Source organism: Pelophylax lessonae (genome assembly GCF_965119305.1).
Source record: "Pelophylax lessonae genome assembly, chromosome: 9".
Lineage (NCBI taxonomy): Eukaryota > Metazoa > Chordata > Amphibia > Anura > Ranidae > Pelophylax > Pelophylax lessonae.
In genome coordinates, this window is record NC_138776.1 from 155,520,763 (window position 1) to 155,533,008 (window position 12,246).

Consider the following 12,246-nt stretch of genomic DNA (forward strand, 5'->3'; position numbering starts at 1 on the left):
ATTGCATTTCATATGCTCCCAAACTGCTTCAGCAAGGCAGTCCAGAGGCAAGAGAAAAACAAGGCCATCTACATAAGTCCAAAGTCTTAACCATACCCTTAACTCAAATCACAGAGTTTCACTATCATGACAAAGACAATTACAGGGACAGTGCCGATGATACTGTCACACTGATAATGTCATTCTACAACACAAATTTGTGTGATAAAATTTCAATGCCTATAAATACGGTAGTTCCTCACATTATTAGTACCAAAACCTTTCACATAAATATTCATGCTCAAATCAGGGGACCCGTTTGAAAATGGGATCCAGATTTAGGACAAGCCTGGCACCATTGTTTAGAGCCTCTCTTCCTATTGTATAATATGAGCCAACAATAGAATGTGTGTAATTGCAAACTGACAATATTGTGCATGAGCATCCGTAAAACAATTTGCCAGCATATATTCTCAGCAGGTGTTACCTTTTCACAGCAGTAACCTGGCAAAGCTGAAACATTATTTGCAATTACACTGCAGAAGACAGCAGTGTATTTTTGCAATTATCAACCAGAAACAACAAAATACTTATAATGATATACTTAAAAGACCAAACAGAAGAAGATACAAGACGTTTGTTGTTACAAATTACATATACTTTAAGTCTAGTTTTATTATCTGAGACATTTGTTTGAGTTTTTTACCTTTGTTGGAGGCTGCTCCACCTTCAGGTCAGGTGGGTTAGCCAGTAGATCCTGAGCTAGCTCCACTGTAAGACGACAAGCTTCGTTACTATATCCATGAGCATACAGGGCCTCAGCACAAGCAAAAAGCACCTAGAAATAATAAACAATCAGGTAATTTGAATACAATTACAAATCAAACAAAGTACAAGAATGAGCTGACAAGTCATTACCATGATATTCCAGGGGAAGATGCTGCATGCACAAATGTGTCTTTTCTTGAAATGGAATAAATTATCAGCCAGCTACACTGATAGATTATAAAATTGCCTAATAAGGCTTCATTCACAAGGGCATACTGACCTGTACACCCAGGGTTTTTTTTCAGTGGGAACGTGGGGGAACACAGTTCAGGCACCTCCAGGACTGACTGTATGTAATGGCAAATGGTGCTGGAGTGTGCTGCAGGGTCTATTGATACTCACTGCCGGGGGGTTCTATTCTAACTGTAGGGGATATATTTTTTCAGGGGGGGTCTGTTGTTGCTGAGGTCCATTGTTGCTGGTGGGGGATCTATTGTTGCTGGTGGGGGATCTATTGTTGCTGGGGTTGGGTCTTATGTTGCTCGGGGGTCAGTTGTTGCTGGGAGAGATCTACTGTTGAGGGAGGGGCCTATTAATGCTGGCTGTGGGGAGATCTTTTGTTGCTGCTGGGGGAGTTTTGTTGTGGGTGGTCCATTGTTGCTGACTGCAGGGGATCTATTTTACTGCTTTTCTTGTCATCATTCCCAAATTACATAGAAATTACTTACCGTCACAAAATGATACTTGGTTCTGTATTGTCTAAAAGGGCAGTATTGGGAGGTGGGAAAGGGATGAAACCAAGGCACGGTGTTCAGAGGTGGGTAGGGGGCAGAGAAAAGGGGTAAAGAGTTCCTGCACCTAATCTCTGAGGAAAAAAAAACCCTGTGTACACCTATTCAAAGGGCCATTTTCGCCCATGCAGGCTGCACAGGTGTACCATGCAGTCCCATACAGGCAGCCTGTTCCAAGCAATGACATGAGGGTGGCAGCACAGATCTCCAAGCACATTCCTGACTGTACATCTGTGTGGGAACATTGCACAAATCAGAACACATACAGACTGCAGTCTGATTCCTGCATCGGTCCCTCAAGGATTTACAGTCAGAAGTGCGATTAAGATCTGTGCACCCACTCCCTTATCATTGATTTGAACAGGCTATCTGCACGGAACAGACGTGCATCCGACGTGGGTGAATACGGCCCTTCACATTGGTGTATGGATCAGTCTGCCCATAGGAATGAGGCTTAAAGGAACTGCTTATCCATGGAAACAGATCTGAATTCACAACTCTATGGCCCCTTTCACACTTGTACGACCTGACAGTCATGTGACTTTGACACGACTTGAAGCAACGCCTGTGTAATCTTGAGGTCTATTGACCTCAAGTCGCATCAGAATCAGACCAACAGGAAGGCTTACTGGATTCCCATTGGAAACATTGGAAACAATGGAACATTGGAAACAATGGTTAAAGACTTCTTGTCCGGACAGGGAGGGGAATGCTCTATACTAGGGACACAAATGGCAATAAAAACCAGAGTCTCTCTAACCCTTCTACTCGCTTCCTGTTCCAATGTTCCCATCACTCTTTGTCCTGATGAACACAGTAACCAGGACAAAGTGTGAACCTCCTTAGCCAGTCACAATAACAGAAACCTAACAGAAGATACTATAAAAAGAAAAAGGATTTTTGTACTCACCATAAAATCCTTTTCTTGGGGTCCATTGAGACACACAGCTTCATGGTAATAGGCAACCCAAGGGTTATTCTGCAAGCCCCCAAAATACTATAACCCCTCCCACCCTGCCAGTTGCAGCAAGCAGTTTAAGAAGGAAAATAGCATATGGGGGGGGGGGCTTCAGTTACTAAATAAAAAGTAATGAACTGTTTACTCAGGTCCCTGAAGAGGACTTGTGACCATAATTTGAGGTTAGAAGAAAGGAGGTTTAACTGGCAGTAAGGACCTCAGAGCAGTAAAATGTGGAACTCCCTCCCCCAAGAAGTGGTACCAGCTGGAAGTGTTGGCAACTTAAAAAAACTTTTAGATGTCTTCCTCTGAAAGCAGAACATACAAGTCTAAGGAAATAGGTGGATAATAAAAATAACACACACATAGGTTGAACTGGATGGATCAGTGTCTTTTTTTTCTTCTAAACTATGTGACATTGTAACTATGAAATTAACATTTGTAGGGACAGATTCTCTAAGTTTTACAAGGTCAGTGCATGTGTAAAGAGCAGAACAGATAGGCAACCTTATGGAATCGAGCCAGAAAAACTTGATGAGGAAAAAAAACCCCAAGAAGCCTTCACTGCTCTATCAGAAAGGGTATTAACAGGAAAAGGAGGCACCTTATCTTGCAACCCATAGGCCTGTAAAACAACCGGTCTAATCCACTAGAAATAATGAATCTGGAAAACCTCTTTCAGGACCTTCTGGGGTAACAAATAAGGAATCTGTTGATCTAAAAGTCGCAGTAGCTGAGAAGTAAACCCTAACAGTCCTCCCCAAATAAGGACAATAGAAAGACAGCTTCTTGGGGTGAACTGAAGCTGGACACTGGGAAGTTAACATTATATATTTTAAAGGTTCAAGGTAGAAACCACTCTGGGCAAAAATGTGCTAAATGGTATCAAAACAACAAAATAAAATGGAGCTCCTTACAAGCCAATGCTGATAACTCATAAATCCTACTAGACAAAGTGAAAGGCTACCTTACGGGTTTTACATCATCTAGGAAATGTCCCAATTTGTTTTAAATGTGGGTCTGGTAACACTGACCATATAAAATTGAAAACCCATGGTTAGAGTAGGCACCGACCAGAGAAGGCAACACGTGCAATACTTGACAAGTAAATAAACTATGGGAAATGTAAAAAGAGTACCATCCCTAGTAAAAATAAAGAGGGGCGTTTCCTGGTAATGGTAAAGCACCTTAACAGAGCTGTCAGAGCAAATGTGCAGAGCAGCTTAGAATCAAAGCAGATACAGCAAGTAGCAACATATGCCCAGCCTGTAATCCAGTATATACGTAAACAGCATTTAAAAAGGGGGAGAGCAGTAATTCCCATACATACATCCTGGTAGTTACAGCAGCCACATATACACACATATACAGTTTCACTAACACATAAGAGGGAAATAAAACCTCACTTACTTGTAGTCTTTAGAAACAGGGACAGAGTATAACATTAAAATTATTTTTTTTCTACTGCACTAAAGATGATCTGATAGGAACCTCCTGCCTTCACTATTGAGAAAAGTTATTTTGCGGATATTGCTGCCTGTAACACAATTTTTGAATAGGGGAGAGTTTGACACAGGATTCTCTCCCGCATTCACAAATCCTGTCACAAAACAGTGTAACCCTTGAAAGAATTTTTTTGTCCCTATCTGACCTTCTTTAGTGCAGCTTAGCCAGGAGACCTGAAGCTTTTAACCCCCTCCAATGCTGGAAGTGAATACTTCTACAGAGTCGAGCAGCCTGCCCACTGTGAGACATACTTCATTAAAGGGAAGTAATGTAACTAGAGCTGTAAACGGGGAAAAAAAGAAAATTTAGCTAAACTTGTTTGAAATTAAAAAAATAGTACTGTATTAAATGATTACCTCCATTCTATTTTCCTGGTCAAGAGGCTTTATTCCTGCAAATATATCTTGCTCTTCCTCTGTCCCCTCTTCTACCTTCCCATCTTCGTTTTTAGCTGCCTCTTGAGGGTTTACGTAGTAAGCTTGATAGTCATCCTCTTCCTCACCCTTTTCATGGGTCTCACTTTCCTCTGTCCCTTTACTTTCCCCTTGACCACCTCCGATTGCTCCATTTTTGGCTACTTCTTCTGGTTTGAGGCTTTTACCCTCCACATCATCTGCAACAATTGGGTCCTCCTCTCCACTGCCAGCAGCAGCTGAAGCTTCTACAATCAGATCAGCATCAACCTTAGGCATTGATTGATTGATAATGACTGAAGGTTCCAGGTTCTCTGAATAATACACACCTCCTTCATCCTCAAAGTTGTCTCGATACCTTCTACTTAGAGGGGATTCTATGAAGCTAAAGGTATTGCTGGCTTCAGCTCCAAGTGCCAAGCTGCTATCATCAAGACTCATTTCAGCCATGTCTGGTTCCAGTGAACTGTCTTCACTGCTCATTCGACGCTTGCCACTGTGCTTACTGGCCATACATTTACTTGCTGGCATCTTTGTTTTGGTAACAGTGGACTTGTATATATTTTTCTCTCCCCCTTCTGCAGAAAGCCTTCTTAACACCCTTTGAGGTACTTCAGAAGCCACTTTTCTCTTTCCCACAAGCTCCTTTGGGCGTACGGACATTTCCTGAGAAGATGGACGAGATCGGTCCCCAAAAAGCAGGCAACTCTCATGCCCTTGTGCCCGACCACCTTCACACACAGCTTCTGTGCACTGTAGTCGACAGCTTCTCTGTTGAAAGGCTTTAACCCAAGAGAAAGAGTTCTTTTTGTCAGTGCTGCAGTAAGTGATTCCAGGCATAGGGTATGCTTGTTCCCAATTGAAATAACATGCCTCCACTGCCGGTTTGAAGCCCTGGAAGAGTTTATCTAAAGATTTTTTGTGTTGACCCCTCTTAACGTTCTCAATCACTTTTAGTTGCCATTGACGTAGCTGGGCGCAAAGGTCCCTCCGTCTGTTACAGATAGCAAGAAACAAGGTATTAAATAAAATCGTTATAATGAAGAATACACAGATAACATCCCTATAAAAGTAAATAGGTGAAGTGATTTTAAAGTACCGGTATATCAACACCCAAAAATAAACATTTCATTTACTGCATTCTTACCAGTCCTTAGTTGCGGTGGTAGTATTAGTTTTCTCTGTATTTACCTGGTGATTCTGCCATTAACGCACTTTCTGTACAAGGTGGCAACACTTACTCACTGTACTGTATCTGTGCAGGACAGGAAGTGTGTTAGGACTGTAAAGCCTGGTACACACTGAGTTTTTTTTGTTTTTTTTAACGGAAAAAAAAAACAGCTCTGGTCGGAGCCACTGTACTATGCGAAGTTAGTATAGTGATCTCCCCTACTGAGCTGTTATGTATTGACAAGGGGGCGCCAGAACACTCTGATCAGTGCTCGCCATACTGTCTGATAGCAGTGATCAGGAGTCGGTCGGCTGATGGTTCTCTAACATGCTTTCTGCCAGAAGCCGACCAGGCTTCTGTCAGACAAGGTGGCATAAACCCGGGCTTAATTTTGGCCGGTTCATGTCGGCCCGTATGTACGGGGCTTAAAACAGCTCCCGATTCTTCTCATCTCCATTAAAAAGGGATGCTATTTTCTTTTGTCTGCAAAGAGGATGTAGGCAAGGCTGATAATGTTTCAGTGCAGCATTGTTAGCTCACTACAGAAAGTTAGACTCGCTGGATTTTTGACTGCATCAGCAGGTAATTTTGTTTTCAAAACAGATATAACAAAATGCTTTATTTGTATATTTATTATACCAAAAGATGACAAATAAGACCACATTTTTCCCCTTTTTTACCTGCCCCCTACTAATTACCCCCCACAAAATATTAGAAACATTACCTATCCCCAAGAGCACCATGGTTACACTAGCCAGATACGGCAAATAGTAATATTAATTAGTGACTGTACATGCGACATGCTTAATGACAGTTAAGGTTATACCTGATCATAACTACTAAATAAAGGAGATGCTGCTTCTAGAAAATATCTGCTTAAGACGGCCATAGACAGAGCAATTTTCATTCCTGTAACCGTGGGTTGCAGGAAAGAAAATCACTAAATTCCCCCGTCAACACAGTCAGTGTTTATGGGGGAATCCCTCCCGTGGAGTCATTGTGTTTTCCTGGCAGGAGAAGCCGCCCCCGCCTGGAGAACACAGGGATTATTGCTAGCAGCTAAGACAGCCTCTAGCAATAATTGTATGTAAAATCCGGCAGGCTGGATGTAACCAAGTTGATTCATCAATTAACTTGGTTACAACCAGCCTGCCCATATATAGCTCAAATTTCAGCCCGTTCCTGCTATGGCTGGCTTTAGAGACATGTATAACAGCAAATCATGCATTGACAGCATTGAATCAAAGCAGTATGCTGCCTGAAACTGTGTTTGCACCTTGAGCTAAAAGAAGAGACTAAGGGGGGAAAAGAGAGAGAGAGACAGAGAGTGGCAGAAAATTCCAGACAGATACAGAGAAGCTTGGGTGATTACATTAAATTAATTTAAAAAATACATATTTTAATAAGCAAATCAAAACAATCACTTACCTTTGGGGACTAATGGTAGGGTCTAGAACAGCCAGCCTCCAAAGAACAACCATTTCATCACACATACTGGCACATGCATGAGCAGCAACTTCTGACTGGCCATTACTGCGACCAGTATGACCGCTAGCACTGCTATGAGAGGCTGAAGTGCGCACATTGTACCACCACCCTGTAATCTACAAAAGGAAATCCAAATTAAAATGCTGCACTTATAAAACAAGCCATTATAAAATTGATAGTGTTTAAAAAGAACAAAAAAAAATCTGTAAATATGTAATTTAGTCAGGTAAATTTGAAAATACTGCATAAAATAATACACATTTACCCTTTGATAGGCAGCATACATGACAGATGCAAAGCTAGTACTCCAAAGTACAGATATCAGGCATGAACAACAAGATCTCAGTATTTTCAAAACCTATATCACATAATGTGATGGTTTGTAGAGTGTGGGGGATTAGTGGGATCCCTACGATTTAGGGTGGTGTTTTGACTTTGTGCAAATGTATGGGCAGCGTTGAGTGTGATGTTCATTTGGAGCATACTATAGAAGGATTTTGTTTTTGAACTTTGCAGCAATAGAAAGGACCCAGTGTTTTATGGATTTGTATTTGGTTCCTCTAAGATTTGCCTCCTGGGGTTGGCTTCAGCCATTTGCAGTGGCTGTCATCCCCCTGTGTACTTCAGTGCTTTGATGCCAGTTCCCTACTTCCCTAATTAGGAATGGGGGGGGGGGGGTCACTCCTGCCAGGGATGCTGGTGTGGTTGCCAGGGATGCCAGACAGAACATATTATGATTTATGAATAATGTGGTAACAACGCATGTGAAATAAAGTATGATAGGTTTGTTTTTGTATATGTGTCTTGATATGATATGATTTTAATTACTGTTCAACTGTATATTGTATATTATAGATGTTCCTATACTATGCCCCTGAGAAAGTAGCGTCACTGGCTGTAAAACACGTCGGGCTTCCAAGGCCATGCAAAATATAGACCAGCGGCCTCCAAACTTTCTAAACAAGGAGCCAGTTTACAGTTTTTCAGACTTTAGGGGGGCCGGACTGTGGCCTTCGGGAGTAGAAAAGATTCCAACATCAGTAGGAAAAAAACAATATCCCTTCTTTGGTGTCAGTGGGAGGGATTGTGCTCCATTGTTTGTGTCAATGGGAGGATTCATGTCACATCACTGAATCACTGGACCCAATTGTTGGTGTCGTGGGGAGGAATTGTGTCCCATCGTTGGTATCAGTAGATGAAATGGTGACCCAAGAACCGGATAAAAGCAAGCAAAGGGTCGCATCTGGCTCCTACACTGCAGTTTGGAGATCACTGATATAGACAGTACTATGAAGACTAATGCCCCATACACACGTGCAGATTATCTGCAGACTTTTGTCTGCAGACATAACAAAACCATATAATATGAGGTCAAACCTAAACACTTTCAATTTGTATGCAATCCGGCAGGCCCTTGCACTACATAGAAAAGGTAAGTCTGCAGACAAAAGTCTGCAGATAATCTGCGTGTGTGTATGGGGCATAAGAGTCAATGAGTTAGACATTATACATACCTTTTGTGTCCTGTCAATGTTTTGGCAATATATTATTTAACTGATGTATATATATGCACACACACACACACAGTATCTCTATAAAGTGAGTACACTCCTCACATTTTTGTAAATATTTTATTATATCTTTTCATGTGAAAACACTGAAGAAATTACACTTTGCTACAATGTAAAGTAGTGAGTGTACAGCTTGTATAACAGTGTAAATTTACTGTCCCCTCAAAATAACTCAACACACAGCCATTAATGTCTAAACCGCTGGCAACAAAAGTGAGTACACTCCTAAGTGAAAATGTCCAAATTGGGTCCAAAGTGTCAATATTTTGTGTGGCCACCATTATTTTCCAGCGTTGCCTCTTGGGCATGGAGTTCACCAGAGCTTCACAGGTTGCCACTGGAGTCCTCTTCCACTCCTCCATGATGACATCACAGAGCTGGTGGATGTTCGAGACCTTGCGCTCATCCACCTTCCGTTTGAGGATGCCCCACAAATGCTCAATAGGGTTTAGGTCTGGAGACATGCTTGGCCAGTCCATAATCTTTACCCTCAGCTTCTTTAGCTAGGCAGTGGTCGTCTTGGAGGTGTGTTTGGGGTCATTATCATGTTAGAATACTGCCCTGCGGCACAGTCTCCGAGGGGAGGGGATCATGCTCTGCTTCAGTATGTCACAGTACATATTGGCATTCATGGTTCCCTCAATGAACTGTAGCTCTCTACTGCAGAAAGCACTCATGCAGCCCAAGACCATAACACTCCCACCACCATGCTTGACTGTAGGCAAGAGTGTTGTCCCACGAAAAGATATAAAATATTTACAAAAATCTTAGGGGTGTACTCACATATCTCTCCCCCCCCCCCCCCCAAAGGCCACATATAAAGGAGTCTGGCATTGCTGCACTTAAAATTTATTAGAGAATTACAAATAAAAATTATACAAAATAGTAAAATGGTACAAACATGAAACATTGTTATTTTATTTTCCTTTTCTTCAATACATTTTAAGTGCAGCAATCCCAGACCAGTATGTGTGTGTATAAATACAGTGGGTACGGAAAGTATTCAGACCCCCTTAAAATTTCCACTCTTTGTTATATTGCAGCCATTTGCTAAAATCATTTAAGTTCATTCTTCTTCCTCATGAATTTACACATAGCACCCCATACTGACAGAAAAACACAGAATTGTTGACATTGTTGCAGATTTATTAAAAAAGAAAAACTGAAATATCACATGGTCCTAAGTATTCAGACCCTTTGCTGTGACACTCATATATTTAACTCAGGTGCTTTCCATTTCTTCTGATCATCCTTGAGATGGTTCTACACCTTCATTTGAGTCCAGCTGTGTTTGATTATACTGATTGGACTTGATTAGGAAAGCCACACACCTGTCTATACAAGACCTTCCAGATCACAATGCATGTCAGAGCAAATGAGAATCATGAGGTCAAAAGGAAATGCCTGAAGAGCTCAGAGACAGAATTGTGGCAAGGCACAGATCTGGCCAAGGTTACAAAAAGATTTCTGCTGCACTTAAGGTTCCTAAGAGCACAGTGGCCTCCATAATCCTCAAATGGAAGACGTTTGGGACGACCAGAACCCTTCCTAGAGCTGGCCGTCCGGCCAAACTGAGCTATCGGGGGAGAAGAGCCTTGGTGAGAGAGGTAAAGAAGAACCCAAAGATCACTGTGGCTGAGCTCCAGAGATGCAGTCAGGAGATGGGAGAAAGTTGTAGAAAGTCAACCATCACTGCAGCCCTCCACCAGTCGGGGCTTTATGGCAGAGTGGCCCGACGGAAGCCTCTCCTCAGTGTAAGACACATGAAAGCCCGCATGGAGTTTGCTAAAAAACACCTGAAGGACTCCAAGATGGTGAGAAATAAGATTCTCTGGTCTGATGAGACCAAAATAGAACTTTTTGGCCTTAATTCTAAGCGGTATGTGTGGAGAAAACCAGGCACTGCTCATCACCTGTCCAATACAGTCCCAACAGTGAAGCATGGTGGTGGCAGCATCATGCTGTGGGGGTGTTTTTCAGTTGCAGGGACAGGACGACTGGTTGCAATCGAGGGAAAGATGAATGCGGCCAAGTACAGGGATATCCTGGACAAAAACCTTCTCCAGAGTGCTCTGGACCTCAGACTGGGCTGAAGGTTTACCTTCCAACAAGACAATGACCCTAAGCACACAGCTAAAATAACGAAGGAGTGGCTTCACAACAACTCCGTGACTGTTCTTGAATGGCCCAGCCAGAGCCCTGACTTAAACCCAATTGAGCATCTCTGGAGAGACCTAAAAATGGCTGTCCACCAACGTTTACCATCCAACCTGACAGAACTGGAGAGGATCTGCAAGGAGGAATGGCAGAGGATCCCCAAATCCAGGTGTGAAAGACTTGTTGCATCTTTCCCAAAAAGACTCCTGGCTGTATTAGATCAAAAGGGGGCTTCTACTAAATACTGAGCAAAGGGTCTGAATACTTAGGACCATGTGATATTTCAGTTTTTCTTTTTTAATAAATCTGCAACAATGTCAACAATTCTGTGTTTTTCTGTCAGTATGGGGTGCTATGTGTACATTCATGAGGAAGAAGAATGAACTTAAATGATTTTAGCAAATGGCTGCAATATAACAAAGAGTGAAAAAGTTAAGGGGGTCTGAATACTTTCCGTACCCACTGTATGTATATATATATATATATATATATATATATATATATATATATATATGTGTGTGTGTGTGTGTGTGTGTGTGTGTATATCGTTTTTTATTTAGTTACCCTTTCGTTACAATGAATTTTGTATAAATCCCCAATTGTGATGTGCTATACTTGGATATGGTGCCTGTAAAGTCCTATGGGTGTTTGTTCCCCGTCTCTCTAAACCTGCATGAACAACAAGATCTCAGTATTCTCAAGCATACAGCTAAATCAGTTCGAGAAGGGACACACTCCTCTGTACAAGAAAGCACAAGTGCAGAGCTAGGGCTTTCCTATTAGAAATCCTGGCATTTAAAGCAGAGGTCCAGCCTCTCAACTTTATGTGCCATTTGCTTCTCCATTCTGGCACTTGATGAAAAACAGTGTTACTTTTATATTTTCCCCCTATCGACCAAACTGCTTGACTCTGAATTTTCATAGAAGGGCAAAGCAGGCACATTTCCTCTTTGCAGATGCCCAGCCTTCCACAAGACCCACTGATCATTCTAGCAAGTGCACCCTGAGAACCAAGGGGTGTCAGTCACAGCTGCATCCTCCTCTCTGGTCCATACAACCTTTTTTTTTTTTTTTATTATCCGCGGTGGTGCGCAAAAACAAAAACCCATAAGTGTACAACTTTCGTAGGACCAGGTTCATTGGAATTAGATAGAAATAGCTACAAAGCCTATCCACTCCCTGTGCCACCTCAGCATATCCTCTACAATGCTTGGTGTGTGGGTGACACTACTTTCTGTGCAATGGAATGCAGCCTACGGGCACAAGTAACAGAATCTTGAGAAAGAGTAATTTGCTTAGATCAACCAACCTCCTCCTTCCTGTGCACACTTAATGTCAAAACTGAGGAATTCCTCACTAGCGGACAATGTACTGCAAGTGGTTGTTTATGTTCTGTGTGAACGCAGTGCTTTTTAATTGCATACACCTGACTTGCTGTGCTCCT

General features: G+C 42.0%; 1 protein-coding gene across 4 annotated transcripts in view; it reads right to left on the minus strand.

The window, feature by feature from the left end:
- Positions 1–12,246, minus strand: part of ZSWIM8 (zinc finger SWIM-type containing 8) — a 177,317-nt gene that overhangs the window by 81,240 nt on the left and 83,831 nt on the right. For all 4 annotated transcript variants that reach the window (XM_082269386.1, XM_082269385.1, XM_082269388.1 and 1 more), the window contains exons 9-11: positions 7,015–7,190; positions 4,359–5,409; positions 686–817 (exon numbers count right to left, since the gene is read on the minus strand). In XM_082269386.1, the coding sequence (XP_082125512.1) occupies positions 686–817; positions 4,359–5,409; positions 7,015–7,190 (1,359 nt within the window). The remainder of the gene's footprint in view (positions 1–685; positions 818–4,358; positions 5,410–7,014; positions 7,191–12,246) is intronic.